At 38.0% G+C, this 15,886-nt stretch overlaps 2 protein-coding genes and 1 long non-coding RNA gene across 3 annotated transcripts; 1 reads left to right on the top strand and 2 right to left on the bottom strand.

Annotated features, from left to right (window-relative positions):
- The first annotated feature begins 6,161 nt into the window (after positions 1–6,161).
- LOC147656160 (uncharacterized) lies at positions 6,162–7,072 on the top strand. The gene is made up of 3 exons (XR_015294932.1): positions 6,162–6,232; positions 6,502–6,591; positions 6,867–7,072. It is a non-coding gene; the product is annotated as an uncharacterized LOC147656160 (long non-coding RNA).
- Positions 7,073–9,724: 2,652 nt separating this feature from the next.
- Positions 9,725–12,476, bottom strand: LOC100866029 (apolipoprotein D-like). The gene is made up of 6 exons (XM_086916482.1): positions 12,128–12,476; positions 11,870–12,029; positions 11,272–11,387; positions 10,891–11,021; positions 10,643–10,822; positions 9,725–10,543 (listed from the first exon to the last, which is right to left on the bottom strand). Exons 3-6 carry the CDS (start codon positions 11,380–11,382, stop codon positions 10,399–10,401), a joined length of 567 nt encoding a protein of 188 aa, XP_086772608.1. The 5' UTR covers positions 11,383–11,387; positions 11,870–12,029; positions 12,128–12,476; the 3' UTR covers positions 9,725–10,398.
- Positions 12,477–12,597: 121 nt separating this feature from the next.
- Positions 12,598–15,846, bottom strand: LOC147656159 (apolipoprotein D-like). The gene is made up of 4 exons (XM_086916481.1): positions 14,045–15,846; positions 13,803–13,933; positions 13,489–13,729; positions 12,598–13,399 (listed from the first exon to the last, which is right to left on the bottom strand). Exons 1-4 carry the CDS (start codon positions 14,159–14,161, stop codon positions 12,923–12,925), a joined length of 966 nt encoding a protein of 321 aa, XP_086772607.1. The 5' UTR covers positions 14,162–15,846; the 3' UTR covers positions 12,598–12,922.
- Between the last annotated feature and the right edge of the window lie 40 nt (positions 15,847–15,886).

Raw genomic sequence — 15,886 nt, 5'->3', positions numbered from 1 at the left:
TACGATAGTAGATCAAATCGTTAAAATCTTCGATTAAAATTAATCGAATCAAATTTTTGGGGATATCAATCATTCATTGCGGAGATCGACGTGCATTCTACATGTTAAGGTTTTAGAGAAGAAAATCGCAATACGAAACTCGTGAATCAGTCGCAGCGCGCGCTTTTGTTTCGTTTACTATTCGAATATTACTTGTTGCATTTTCGCGACAAGTACTGCTTTTATAATCCGCAACTGGATGATTTTACGATGATTTCGTCCTCGCGAAAATAGATTAAATTTTTTCTAACAATTATATTTTATAATTACAATTTAATTCGCTTTAAAAATTTGATACACACTTTTTAATCCTTATTTTTGTAAATTTACATAGAAATAATCATTTATTAACGAATCATTCTTGGAAAAATTGTAAATTATCAATTCCATAATATCGTATATTTTAAAATTAAATATTTTACGTTGCATACACTCGAATAATTCTATAACTAGATTTCGCGAAACTTAAATTGCTGTGTCGGCCGAAAAACGGCAAATTCGATCACGGTATACTCGTCTATAATTTCTGCCTTCGTTATTTACATAATTTGAGATCAACAATGGATACCGAGAACGCCCACGTAGCCGTTTACAAATCACGATCCTTTTTCGTTCTTTTTTTTTTTTTTTTTTCCCTCTTCTAATCTATCAAGGATGCACCTGATTACCGAACGTCATTATTACCGACCGAAGAGATGAACCGAGACAAAAAGTTCTGCCGTAACAAGGCAAAACAGAGAAAACGAGCGAATGAAAAAGAGAAAAAGAAAAAAGAAGAGAACAACAAGAGAGAAAAATGAGAAGAAGGAGCGGAGCTCTTTCGAAAATTCACCGACTGACTGAAAAGTTTGCGAAAGCGTGATAATAACAATAATTACTTTTCCAGTACAATCCTTCGTTTTTATTGTTTATCACCTGTCTGTCTACGCAAATTCGCTCCCTTTTTTTCTTCTTCTTTTTTACCTTTTCCTCCAGGCACCCCAGCTATTAAGTTAATCTCCCCGATTACCTATACGGTTCGTCATTACTTTATGCTTTATCGAGAATTCTCGAGGGATCGATGTACGCACGAGTTTAATATCGAAACACGACGTACAAGCATTTACCATAATGCATAACCGTTACCAAATTATCACGTGCATTGCATACACGGGAAGGAAAAAATATTTTTGGTTCTTTTTGAAATTTTTGAAAACGTATATAAAATAAATTACCACACAGATTGGACAGAACAATTTAATCGATTTTTAACACTTTTCTTATTATTAATCAAAAATTTGCGCGCGAAAACGGCAGATCACGATTCGGATCATTTCTTCATGATAAATTCACATCGTTACGATATGCAGTACGTAATGCAAGCGAGGGAATCGCAACTATTTTTCTTCCTCCCGTGAATACAATGTACAATATAAACCAGCTGTAGCAGATATCGTCGTCGAGAGGGCTGCGCCACGAAACTCCATTTAATCTAGAGCAAATAGAGGGAGCGCATCGCTTAAATCAAGACGAGAGTTAAGAAGAGAGAACAGTTTTCTTTGTCGGCTCTAATCTGGGTAAACAATCCCACTGTACACCGCTGTATCGTGCCATCATCCAGATTCCTGTTTGATCCAAAATTATACGTATCGCTACCGTGCGTATAATTCAGAAAACCACGAAATTTTATATTTCTATTTCGTGCACACACGCCTTTTTAATGTCCAAAATAATCAAAAAAAAAAAAAAGTGCTTTACGATTTAAATTAAAAATTTGTATTTGTATTTACTTTATAAAAAATTGGAACAGATCCAATTGAACGTGGATTCTTTTTGATTAACGCACGGCTAAACAGAGCAGAGTGATGCTCGAAAAAACAGTTGCAATCGAAATATAAGTATAGAAATAAATGTGATACGGTCATTTGCTTTACAGCTCTCGTAAACAATAATTCTTTTAAATATATAAATATATAAATCTATTATTTTTTAATAAATAATTGTTTCAAAACTATATTTCATAAATAAGAATACTTTGATAGAAATTACAGTATTCTGAACGTCTAAATTAAAAAGTCCTGCATTATTGGTACAAATCCACTATTACTGGATTGCTTCCATGTAAATATTTATATCGTTGCATTTTTATTCAAAAAATAAAATTATCAAATCTTACTTCAAAAACTAAAGTACAAAAACACTAAAACGTTTGCTTTAGATAAGAATTTTTTCGTAAGAACTAAATCAAGATTGGAAGACTGACGAAAATTCACGAGTGTCGCTCGTGTTATTCGTGTTTGGGCCGAAATTTTCATCACGAGACTCGTTACAGTACGAGAAAAGGTTTTAATTAACAAAACAATAGTTTCAACGATAAAAATAATTTCCGGAATTACGCGTTTATCGTAGGTCGGTAAAAATTTCGCGTATCGATCGTCCGCCTTCGTCCTCGATCTATTCCGCTCCCCCCCTCCGCCCAGCCTTTGCAACGATGCCTGGCTCAACGTAACGAGCCAGAGAAACGGCACAGAGAAGCGTGTGCGGTAAAAATTGTGCGAGGTTCGAACGAGAAACGTCATCACGGTTCCGCGGAGGTCGCTTTGACGCGACGGTTCAAACGGTAGACGCGCGTGGAAGAAGGAAGGTAACGGCGTTCTCTATCTCTTGTCCTGGAAAAAAAAGCTGCGCCTTCCACTATCGCGTGGAGGGGACGTGGGGGAGGAGAGGAGGGGAGGGGAGCTCGGCTTTGAAAGGCTTTCTTTGCGCCGATCGCGGTGGCGCAGTCTCCAATTAACGCTTTCCGCGTCGAATCAAAAGGCCCGACGGTACGCTGAAAAGTGGATTAAAGCGTGCCCCGTTTCCTATCGCCTTTTACAACGTTTACGGAGAAAGAGAGAGAGAGAGAGAAAGAGAGAAGGAAAGAGACGCGACCGTACACACAGTATGCGTGCTCCTCGCGCCGACACTTTGCCTCTCCTCCCCCCTCCACCGTCGCGCTTTATATTCTTATTCACCTTTCCTAGTCTCCTTTCTTCCGAGTCAACCGAACACGCGAGAAAGGAAACCATGTTTTCAACACTTTGGAGGACAGGAAAATATGGATTTTTCTCGCTTTCTTTAATTAACCAAATTAGAGAAACGTTCGTTTGTCCGCGTACAATTTTAATTGTATACGAAGCAGTCGTTAAATAAAATTCAGCTTCTTAATTGTAAATTTATTTGTTTTTGTAAACGAAAAATATCGATCGAAAATTCTTTTTAAGTGGAAAATTTCGGATGTTGCGAAATTCGCAAAAGGGGTAAAAACTTGGAAGTAGAAAAAAATCATAGTGAAGGGGAGTGAGACTGGAGAATAAGAAGATATAGATAAAAGGAGTTGGGATCCACTCTTGGGCTAACAAGGCTCAGGACCAGGGGCTATTATCATAATTGTGGGCTTCGGGCAACGGCTGTGCCCACAAACCAGAATGGCTCTTGTCCCATCCACCTTCGTCTCCTCGCGTTTCCTCTTTCTCATATACCTCTCCCCCCTCCTTCTCTCCCCCACCACCTCTCCAATTCCACCGCTCGCTCCTCAATCTTCATCTCTTCCTTCCTTTTACGCGTCTTTTTTACTCGGACCCTCGTACTCGCGTTTTACGCGTCTCTTCGCCGCTCTTTTGCACGTGCTAGAGACAAATGGATCGGCCCTTGAGCCATTTAGACTTTCACGCCGCCGTATTTCCATTTAGATCGAGAAGAAGAAGAAGAAGAGGAGGAGAAACGTTGTACACTAATTTTATGAAATGACAACGTTTTATCTTTTTCAATCGATGTTTCTTATCGACTTGTACAACAAGCGTATGTATCGATACTGCTTTAAAATGAAGAGTAATTGAGAAAAGTAAGGTATAAAAGCGGTGTCTAAAACAATACTAAAAATACTAAAGATGCAATGTCTGCCCACCATTCTCTTTACTTTCCTTGATTACATGGCGGCCCCGTGATTCTTTCCAATCCTCTCTCTCTCTCTCTCTCTCTCTCTCTCTCTCTCTCTCTCTCTCTCTCTCTCGTTTCGGCTTTCATTTTAAGAAATGGCAAAAGATATATACACTCGAAGAAATCGACGGGAAACGTGGAGGAACATTCGAGGCAAACATCTTCGCCGAGAAACAACGGAACGTTTCTTATCTTTCAAATAATCGTCGTGGCAACTGGTAGCCGTTTATCCAAGGATCAATTACATACCATAACCTCACCCAGCGCGAACATTCGTGAAAAAGAGAAAAAATTCGCGATCAACCTTACGTTTCGAATGATGTTGTTACGCTTCATAAATGTTTTTTTTTTATATCGATCGACGACTCTCGTATTTCACGAATCGTTTTGAAACAAAGTCTATATCTTTGCTCGAGTATAATAAATATCGGTCGAAATTACAGAGCTGCAATTTTGATAAATATCGAAATATCGAGACCTCTTTCTGAATTCGAATTAAAATTTACGTGTACATATATATATAGACGAGTATACGTTGAATCTCTCGTTGGTACTTATCATACACATCCTTTTAAGCGGCGTGGCTAAATTGTTTCTGCGTTTTTTTACATTTTTTTTTTTTTTTTCTTTTTACTTTGCATCTCCTCCCGTGCGTTCTTTCAACGAGAGATGCCAGGGGCGTGTATGTTTGTTTAGCCTCGGTGTACCCTGTTATTAGGGGGGGAGGGGCAGGAGAGAGGGGCCCTCGAAAAAATCGAAGGGCCCACGCGGATATTTCGAGGGGCCCTCGAGAGATCGCGCATCCTCTGTCATCTCTTCTCTCTCTCTCTCTCTCTCTCTCTCTCGCTTGTCCGTCTTCTCTCCCTCCTCCCCCCTTTTATATCTCGCGTGTAAGAGCAGTTGGAGATGAAAAGGATAGCGGGATAAATTTGAAAGGAGACAACCTGTTGGCTGTCCGACAAGATTTTCTTTTTTTCTTTCTTTCTTTCTTTCTTTCTTTCCTTTTTGCCTACCTATTCTGAGAGATCCTGATTTAGATTCTAGACCGCATTTTAATTTATCGCTCGAGATCGTGCCGATTACGGGGAACACCTATTCCTAGGAGAGAAAAAACCACTTCTCATCGTCGCCTTTCAACTTGTTGTCTAACCAGTAATGTTGGAAAGATGTCCACTATTACCATTTAGAAAGATATATTTTATTTAATTTAATAATTACTCTCTCAGTTCTGTTATATTATGTTACATTCTTATACCTGGGGCGAGTTAGGAATTAATTAACGATTGGAATCGATATTTATTCTAGAATTATTATTTATTACGTATAAGAAGTTGCATGTATTTGAAAAAAGATATTGATTAATGGCGGTTGTCAGGCAGTGAGAAGTGTGCACGCATGGTATATGTACTCTTCCCCCCCCCCCCTCTTCTTTTTAACAGGATTCTGTTTTTGTGGGGTGTCTCGGTGGGATGTTTTTTTTTTTCTTTTATTTTCGTTGCACAATATATCGTTGATGACATCCTGCAGATTTTGCAATTGAATGGTGTCTGTTAGGGTACACGCCACGTGACGTCGAGTCAGGGATCGAATCTAACACGTGACACGTACCCCATATTACTTTATTTGTTTAATTTAACAGTATTGATATATGTGTTTTTATTAGCAGACGCTCGATTTATTTCATTCTTGTCTATTTCCTGCATTTTTCATGTGGGAGAGGATGGGTAGCAATTTGTGCGAGCCTGTTGTGAATACCGTGTGAAAATCTTCTATTTCTTATATTATATTTATTTATATATTTTACATTCGACGAGAGAAAAAAGATGATCAATGGCGAAAAACTACTCTTAAATTTGTTTCTTTTGTGTTTTAGTTTTAGTCAAACTGCTGTTACATTGATTCAATTAAATTTTATATTAACTTTTATATTTCCGCTTTTGTGTCTTCGTATCTTATTTGATTAATCTTTATACTAAATTAATTTCAATAATTTATTCTTATTATATTTTTAATAAGCGAATTTTTGTAAAACTTTGATATTATATTTCACGATGAAACTGTATTATACAATATTACAGGTTTATTTTCCGCGCGGTTTTGAGTAAAGAAGGAACCACGAGTTCCAGCCAATTAGAAAGCTCCTAGGCGAAACTGTGGCGCGTGGCGTCATTCTTTTATCGAAAATCATCGTGACAGGACGTGTCACCAATTCGAGATACGTAACCTCGCTACAAATGTAAGTGATTCTATTTCTACTTCATTAGCGAATTTATACGTTATTTCGTTTATTTAATAATCCATCGAACACTGTGATAACGAAATTAATTATAATTTTTGTGAGTTTCTTTACGCTTTTTCGTTCGATTGTCTGATTGTTGAGGTTACCGGTAGTTTATACTACATGCAAGATTTTCAGCAAGAATTTTAGTTTTTATTATTGCTCTATTTTAATATATTTTTAACTCTATACGTTTATTTTATCTTTTCTAATCTTTATTTGTGCAGATTATGTTTGATAACCAAAATGATTTCGAAAGAATAATGATGTATAATACACGCTATGACGACTTATACTACGATTTTCCTATATACGAGGTAACGTTTTATTTCTTTTCATTTATTTAAAATATATTTCTATTGTTTATTTTATTCAGAAAAGAACGTTTAAAATTAATTCATTATCCATTTTTATATTCGTATATGTATATTCATTTATTCATACAGTAATTAGTTTCATCAAATTAAAGTAATGCGTATTTCAGTGATACGTATTCTTTTTCTAAATATATAATTTCTGTATTGTTTATATATTTGTCTTTCTCTTTCGCGTATACGTTTGCTCGAGACAGTGAAAACATTGTTTATAATAGCTTTTCTGAGAAATTGAGGGTTACGTTCGTGTCACGCTCGACACGTTTCGATTTGTTGTCGAACGATAGTTATGTGAACGAGTATTGTCGATAGAGCACATTCCCCCTCCTTAATTTGTTATTCGATAATCGAAATCGAAGCGCGAGATGCCATTGTAGTCTCGAAAATTGTGGTGCTTAGACGTGTCGTCGTTTCCTCCAGGTATGTGATTCATTTATTAATAATATTTTACTTCTTCATAATTATTCTTCATCGTTCATACATTATTATTCGATTATTACGCATATCTTATTGTAATTGGAAATTCTTTAGTAACTGAAGTATTATTTTTTCTTTATTCATTTATTTGACGGTTAGAATCATAACGAATGAATAGAGTAGTTTTCATCACGATTTCCTAGCATAAAATTTGTGCTTGATTGTTGTTCTATTTTAATATAATCGATTAATTCCATACATTTTAGATATTTATTAAGAAAATTTTGATTTTTCTTTGAACAGGTTGTTAGTCGATTACTGGTCTCACTCTTCAAAGGCGGGAAAAATTCCAATATGGATGCCATAGTGACGCAATGAAGTTCGATATTTTGTGATCGCGTGCAATGCGATCGTTAGAATCAGTGATTGTTTCGTGATAGTGTTCCGAAATTTTTTACAGTGCAATAATTTTAATTAAATTTAATTATAATAACATTTCGTGAAATTTGAGTGAGTGTTTATTCGTGATTACATCTAATATGAAAATGAACGTGTTAATAATCTTTTATTTTCTTTATTTCTTTTTCATAAATATTTGTTTGTGTCGTATATTCGAGTCAGTGGTTCAAAAGAATAAGCAGTATTGATGGCAATGCAGTTTCGTCGCATCTAATGGCAAGTCGCATGTATTTTTGTTCCTCTAGTCCACTCAATCATGTCGTAGGATGAAAAGTCCAAATCGACACGGGTGACTGGTTGTATACGTAGAATTTTTGCACGAGCACAGTGACCACGGGTATTTATTATACCCGTGAGTAGTAACATTTTTTTTCTGTGTTTTATTTATTAGATCAGGATAGGTTTTCTTGCGTATCGCGTTTTATTGATAATTAATTTTGATAAAATTTTAATATAATGTCGATAATTAGTATCGATAAGTAAAGATATTAATTTCATTTTCTCCGTATACAAAATGTATTAAATATACGCAAGAAGACATTTCGCGACAAGGCAGAATTCGAAATCAGAGTGACAAATTTTGAATACTTTCATATTTTTTCGAAAATATACTTTGATGAAGAATTCGCCTGAGGATATTTCTGTTAATATTTATATTAAATTGCAATGAATATTAATTATTAATCTTTTTTAAAAAATATACATATATAATTGCTTTAACGATTCCTATTCTTTTTAATAATTTATTAAAAGTCAATCAAGTAGAGTTTTACAAATAATACGAAGTAAAATAAGAATATCGACAAAACATATTAGCTCGTTAGATGAAAAATAAATACATTAATACTTTTTTTAGCTCAGGATTTTCAGGTTTAACCTTTTCCATGCCCATTGCCAGGATCTCACTCACGTGCCCAGGTGTTACTTGGATGAGAGAGAGGCGATGGGCATGATGATACTAGTTTATAAGTTTATAACAATTTCTCAGCGATTGACGATGCGTTAGTGTATCGTGCGCGACGTATTTTCCACATTGTGTGTGTGTATGTGTGGTTAGTCTGTGGAATTGCGTCGTTATCTTTTAGTCTTTATACGATTTTATTACCCTAAATTATATCAAACGCATGAAATTTCATACCAGTCTAGTCTAATATTATCACTTTTTTCGAGAGCATACCTATTCTTTCGATCATGATCAAATATATAATTACGATTCAGATACGTACGCATTTTTTTCGCGATTTACGCGATGATCGCTAGCCATCGTCAGTCGATTTCAGGAAAATGGTACGTAAACTTAGAGTGTGAAAGTAGAGTGTGAAGCTCGGGTGTCGAAGGCGTCCCGGGACGTCCTTTCCAGTGTAGGCTTTTTTTGCGCCCGAGCGTTATGCGTGAGAACCGTGGAGCGAGTGTGTTGGCGTGCCTGTTTTTCTGCCACTTTTTAAATATAGGGCTAGGCAGGAATAGGTAGCATACTTTCTGGTGTGTCTGTTAATTATTAAGTAGGCAGGGCCGGGCAGGTTGTCACAGTCTCTGGTCGGGTAGGCGCGTTTTCGCGTGGCAACCTGTTTCAGGAAATATTATTTGAAAAATCGAGAGTGAAACTGAGACGAGCGACGAGTGGTCATCACCACCAGTTGTTTCTGGTTTTACTTATCGATTTTTCGAATTCCGCGGTCGTGGTCGTGAAATTGATCTCGAAACGAACGTTGAGCTCGAGATTTGTATATATATATATATATATCGGTCGGTACAATTTTCTTTTTGCTTTTTCTTTTCGTTTTGTTAGGAAATCTCGAGCCTAGATTTAAGTTTCAGCGGGCATCGCGCTCGAAGAAAGAAGAGGCGAGATAGCCGAAGAGGCCCGGCAAATTGCCATAGAAGAGGGCAACTATCGATGATTTCTCATCTTTTGGATTCATCTTTGGGTCCAAAGGATGGGAAGTCATTTTTGTTACTACTTTTTGTCACTGTGCTCGTTTTAATTATGTAGCAGTAGTGTTGGTAATAGTGGTGATGGGTAATGGTAGTTTGTTTTTTGACCGATAAACTTGTTGGTCCATCGTTCAGTCTTCATGATCAAATCGCGGTTTTTTTTTTATTATTTTTGCGATCGAATTGATTACGTTTAAATTATAATTATGAAAAAATTCAAATTTCGCATTTTGACATTATAAATACGAATGGAAAATAATAATTGTTGAGTTAAAATTTTTATTTTGAATGATTATAATTTTTTAACGTAAAATCGTTGTCGATAATTACCTGTCGTTGTCGATTTTTACGGTGTCGGTATTTCAGAACATGTGACACAAAATCCCGTAAGATGTCAGGTCTATCCTACACCCTGCTTGTGCTATTCCTTTTTATATACATTTTTTTACGAGGCATAATAAAATTTAATATACAATTCAAATACAATTTTTAAACATTTTTCAATTCTTCGGTAAAAAGAATTGCTTATTATCACATATTTTTAATATATTTTTTCGTACATTACATCATTCTATTTAGCACATAAATAAATAAATATAACAACGCGTTACCATAAGGTATAATAACATTTTAACTATATCTACATCTGCTCCGGTGAATAATTGTTATGCGAGATAAAAGCGTAAAATTTTAGTGTTAAATCAAGTTAAATTATAAATGAGCATTGAATTGCATAAATATAAATTTGACGTATATATCCAATCGTCAAATTTCTTTATCGACGCTCGATAAAACACTTAAATTATTAGATTGAAATACAATAAATAAAGATCAATAAATAATCACTAATCAAATTGAGCGTCAATAAAACGTATTTTACAAACAAAACTATCTATTTTTTCAAACAAACGTGTTTTGATTGATCGTACTCGTTCACATTTAATTTTCTAGGGGGCAATTTTTTTGATCTGTACGAATAAAATACGCCCTACTTATATTATTCTTATCCAATACTTGATAAGCTTTCTCCAACACGGATACCGGTGGCTTCGGTTCCCTCGCCAAAATCCAAACGTTCCTCATGCTGAAACGGGGAAAGCGTATTAAAATTATTTATTACTCGAAAATAGAAAAGAAAGGGAAAAGATAGATCGAGAACAACTTTTTTTTTCGAATTACTTGCCTAAACACGCCAAAGTTGGAACAACTCCACACGACAGAATAGCTCGTATAATCGGTGTCGAGAATCCAGTAAGGCGCATCCACCGGAAGAGGCAAAGTTGGGAACGTAACGATCAATTTCGCCTCTTCGATCTTAACAACCGGTTTCCCAACCCCTTCAATGCTCGACGAAACTCCGGTCCTAAATATTTAACAACACAAGGAAACGGATTAATTCGATTAAACGAATTAATTGAATCGTTTACTCACAGAGCCGATATCTGCTTGTTTAAGATATTAATCGCGCTGTTCTCGCCCTCGCTGTAAATCGCAGTCACGCATTTCCCGCCGAATTCGAAGAAGGCGAAATATTTCTCGATCTCGTACCACTTGCCCACGTACTGCGAACACAAATAACGGAATGCAGGGGAATCAGGTGTACAAACTCGATCGAAGTTCGCTTTCCTTCGAGGAAGAAAAAATTTTGAATATGTCTCGTTACGTCGGATATGTATATCAATGTCTTATTGAGGACAGCTTTCTAAATGCAGGTTGCATTGCCTCGTAAGTAAGTCAATAACACAGGCGTGCGCGCAAGAAATTTTATTCCAGTTTCCTAGTTAAATAATATAAACGTGTATTGCCACGTACCTTTTTTATATCGAAACTCGGTACGGTTTCCACGACGGGGCACGAACCTAAAAATGGCACCTGCGCCATCGCCGCGCTTGCGACGGTTAGAACCAAGTATATCCGCAACATTGCTTCTGCAAACATGTGGAATAGAAGAAGAATCGAGATACGGGAAAAATACAAAGATATTGGAACGAAGAGTATTTTTAAAATTCATAAATAATTTGATCGAGTTGAAACGCGGCAGAAAATTTATTGTTGTATATCGTATAATATTGTACGAATAATTTAATTACTGTTAAAAAAATTGACGGGCTAAATCTTAACAAGCAAAATTTTCTCAATCGATTAAGAAATACGATTCTTAAATCGAATCGAGAGATTGCAAACGTTGCACATCCCAAAATGTAAACAAACCATTACCTCGCGTACATTTATCGTAATACACGTATACTCGATCGAGCAATCGTATCGATCGAAATTTTTTTTCTAGGCCATCCCTACGAAAACGAATCTCTTTCTCCTCGTCTCTCCCGACGAGGAAGGAAAAGAAAGAAAGAAAAAAAAAAATGTGTACGAGAGTCACGAATCGAAGTGATTTGAATGGGACACGTACCCCGGATCGTTGTTACAACACGTTGAAACTCGGAGGAATGGATTCAAGGTTGGCCACACTTCTCACGCGTCCAACTGTCCGCCAGTGACTGGTGCTGCTGCTCCTCTTCTTTCCACCGTCTTTGCTTGTGTGGTGCGGCCAGTGTTGTGAACAGTGCCGGCTGGATGCGTTCGGAAGATTTCTGTTAGTGGGTCGCTAACGGTATAGCATAGAGGTTCAAGAAACCCCGGACAAATTTACAAATGAAAATTTAATAACCTCCTCGAATTAAATTCGATCCTTCTCCCTTCTTTCCTCTCCCCCCCCCTTTTTAATCTAATCTCGATCTTCGAGACGAATTGGACGCGAGGGAAAACTGACCTTCGATCGATACGAACGTGTTCGATCCATTGTTTAACGCGTGTTTTACAGTTAACTTTTACGAACGAATCAGTATTCGTATACGACGACGAGGAAACATCGGCCGACGTTTGTCGATTGTTGTACAGGGATAACGGTAGATTATTATCCCGGGTAATTACTATCCCGATTTGTTTGTATTCGTTTACTTATCGTTACGTACGCATTTTTCGTTCAATGCTGTCCTATCCGAGAAACGAAATTTTCTTTTTTTTTTTTTTTTTTATATATATATATATATATAATTTTTCTCTTAAAAATTGCATCAAGTGCCATTCTCTCTCTCGCATCTCTTCGAAACTTCGGGAGTAATAAGTTAACAGACAGGATTTCATTCCAGTTTTATGTAACAATTTATTCAACTTTTTTATTTCTTTTTTCTCTTTTTTTTCTCTCTCTCTCTCTTACATTCGTTAAAACATAAGTTAAAACAATAAGCGAATACCCCTCCCCTCCCCTCCCCTCCCGCGAAAGCGATAATGCCTCGACGAAACCGGAGAACGAAAACTCGGGCGAGACTGGTCTCTCAAAGGCCGAAGGACCGCTGCAAGCCCATAAAACAAATTTCCATAACCCTCTTTGCTCGCTGAAAATTTATCAATTTAACAGACGACGATTCGAAAGACTGAATGAATTTAGAAGAATTTAGTTTTCTCAAAGCTTCTTCTCCGCCCGTTCCACGTTCCCCTCCACCCTCCCCTTCTTTCTTTTCGTAGCCTCCTCCTCCTTCTCCTCCTCTTTCTCCTCTTCTTTCTCCTCTTTCTCCTCCTCTTTCTCTTTCTCCTTCTCCTTCTCTTTCTCCTTCTCCTTCTCCTTCTCCTTCTCCTTCTCCTTCTCCTTCATGTTATCCGCCACTTCCATGATCCGTTCCGGAATCTGCGCCGGCTTCTTCTTGTTCGGATTTTGGAAATGGTGGGCCGCCTTCTCCTCGTTCTTGACGTTTTTCCTCGAGTCGAGGATCGCCTGTGGCGCGTCCGGCGCCACCGCCGACCTCACGTTCTCAGGTTTCTCGCCTGTTTCGGCCTGCTCCTCCGGTTGCGACGGTTTCGCGTCCAGCAGGGCGCAGTCCTCCTGATCCGTCTTCACGAAGAACGTTTTCGAGATCTTGTACTTATCCAGAACAGCATAGGCCTGTGTATATATACATATATATATATATATTATTCGATAAGAGTTTTTGATTGTATATAATAATGGGAAGAACGATGGAACGGTTTTACCTTTTGCAGTACCGTGCCAGGTGCCAGCCTCTCCCTGGTCATGACCCATGCGTTCTGCGTGTGGAACGGGCCTATGCCCGAGCAACTCCACAGAACAGCGTACGAATCGTAGTCGGTCTCGAGAACCGAGTATTTGGTCTCTGGTGTCAACGGTATCGTGTATTTCACGATCAACTTTCCCTCCTCCGCTTTCGAGGCAGCTTTCTTTATCTCGCCCTCCAACACCCTCTTGATCCCCGTGCTGTATGGTAGAAAGATTATGTATCTCTTGTTTCGATGTGTATATTGAATGGAAAAGGAGAGAGAGTACTCACAATCTGTTGGTGACCTCGTTGCTGACACGGAATTTGCCATCAGCGCCCAACGTGTAGTTGGCCATGACACATCGCGACACCACCTCCGTCAATTGGAAATACCTTTCAGCCTCGTACCAAACGCCCAAGAACTAAGGGGAAAAGAAGAAAATTTATATTTCTGTTTTCGATGAAAAATAAAAAAAAAGGAAATTTAAAATAATATATATATTTATATAAATTAGGAAAGAAGACGTATTTACCTTGGTCATGTCGAAGTTGGCCATAGGTACATATTCGGGGCAGAAGCCCAGGCTGGGTATCTGCGCTCCTGCCAGAGACAAGGCGGAAAGGACTAACAGCGCTATCTTGCCGAACATGGCTGCCGTTGTTGATCTGCCGTGTGCCCGTTCCGTCTCTCTTTATATATACGTGAACCGAGGAGCGCAAGATCGTTGACCGGACACCACCTGTATCCCCCTCTGTTTTACCTACACGTGAATATCCTTACGGTACTCTCTCTGGCCACCAGACGACCGCCATTGGCCGTCAATGTTGCTAGACGACTCGTTCGTTGTTGGTGGCAACAAGTTCACGAGGTGGACACCCGAAGATCCCGGTTGCTAGACAACGGGCGAGGACGACAGGCGCAACCGATTCTCTATTATGCAATTTCTTCTTCAAACGAACGGTACTTTTTCGATTCACCGATCCGGCGATGGAAGAGATCGGTGTCAGCCCGACAATTTGACGAGACGCCAAGATTTCTTTGGATATCGTGTCGAATTTGGATTGTAACGTTATCGTTGAACGACTCGCTTCTTTCGGAAAGTAATTTCTTTTTTCGTGACAATGAAATTCGTGACCGAAATTTCGTTCACGCGAATTCGACAAATTCAATCTCGTTTCAGTAATTTTTCGAATTGTTATTCGTCGGTTTTGTACAATCGGTATCAAATTTATTTTGTCAGACAACGTGGCGCGTCTTTGATGTCGAAATTGTCGGAACGAACAGCATTTTTATCCTTTCGATAATAAAAAAGGATAATACGTTCCTTTCGGTCTTGCATCTTTGATATCATACCGCACACGGAATCAAACAAATTTTTCTTATAAATAAACCATGAAATGTCAATGCTTTCGAAATATATAACAACACGGTTTGGAATGAAGTTGGCTGGATGAACGTTCGACTAGCGACACTCGTGTGAAAAGACGAAATTATTTTTCGAACAACCCAATAATTTCTACTCTAGAATGAAGTTGGCTGGACAAACGTTCGACTAGCGACACACGTGTGAAAAGACGAAATTATTTTCCGAACAACCCAATAATTTCTACTCTAGAATGAAGTTGGCTGGACAAACGTTCGACTAGCGACACTCGTGTGAAAAGACGAAATTATTTTCCGAACAATAAAATTTCTTCACGTCACAATTTTGTTCGCTGCAAACAAGCGAGTAATTTAGACCGAATAATTAAATAGACGAAATGGATTTATGAAAAAAGAATATCTCGATATTTTTCTCAATGATCAGATATCATTGAAGATTGGCGAGAATAACGCGGTTCGATAGGACAGGGTTTTATTCGCCGAAGCCGGTTTCACCAACCTCGACCTTTAGACGAATAGCCGAGTTTTCTTTCCTCGAGGTGGAGGAGGAGGGAAGAAAACAAGAACCACTCATCGCGTTGCAATTATGCAATCGAGCCGGTGTCAACGAGCGAGGCGCCTTTAGCATACGCCACCGTTTCTGAACCCGTGATGGCAATAACGGGTTTTTCAACGAGGTTTCTTTTTTGTATGAAATCCTTGGTCGTCGAACCGTTAGTTTCGACTAGATACACTTATAACCGAGAGACACCGATAAGTGGTATCCAATGGAAGCCACGAGGAACCGCTACCGGACAATTTCGATAAATTTTATCCCATTTTTATTCGCGTTCATTATTCGCGTTTTTACGCGCCGCCTTGTAGTGAATAGACGTTTAGATCGAGTTACGAGTTTTCTTCTCGAAATTGAAAAATTCTCTCGAGTACTAAGAAAGGGATTATTGTATATTCGCATTTGTGTAGACTCTATTTTTTCGTAAAATTTCGCAAA

The sequence above is a fragment of the Apis florea genome, unplaced genomic scaffold (assembly GCF_048593485.1).
Source record: "Apis florea isolate Af1SG1 unplaced genomic scaffold, ASM4859348v1 contig_3802_pilon, whole genome shotgun sequence".
Lineage (NCBI taxonomy): Eukaryota > Metazoa > Arthropoda > Insecta > Hymenoptera > Apidae > Apis > Apis florea.
The sequence above is the reverse complement of the archived record's forward strand: the minus strand, read 5'-3'. Positions and strand labels throughout refer to the sequence as shown.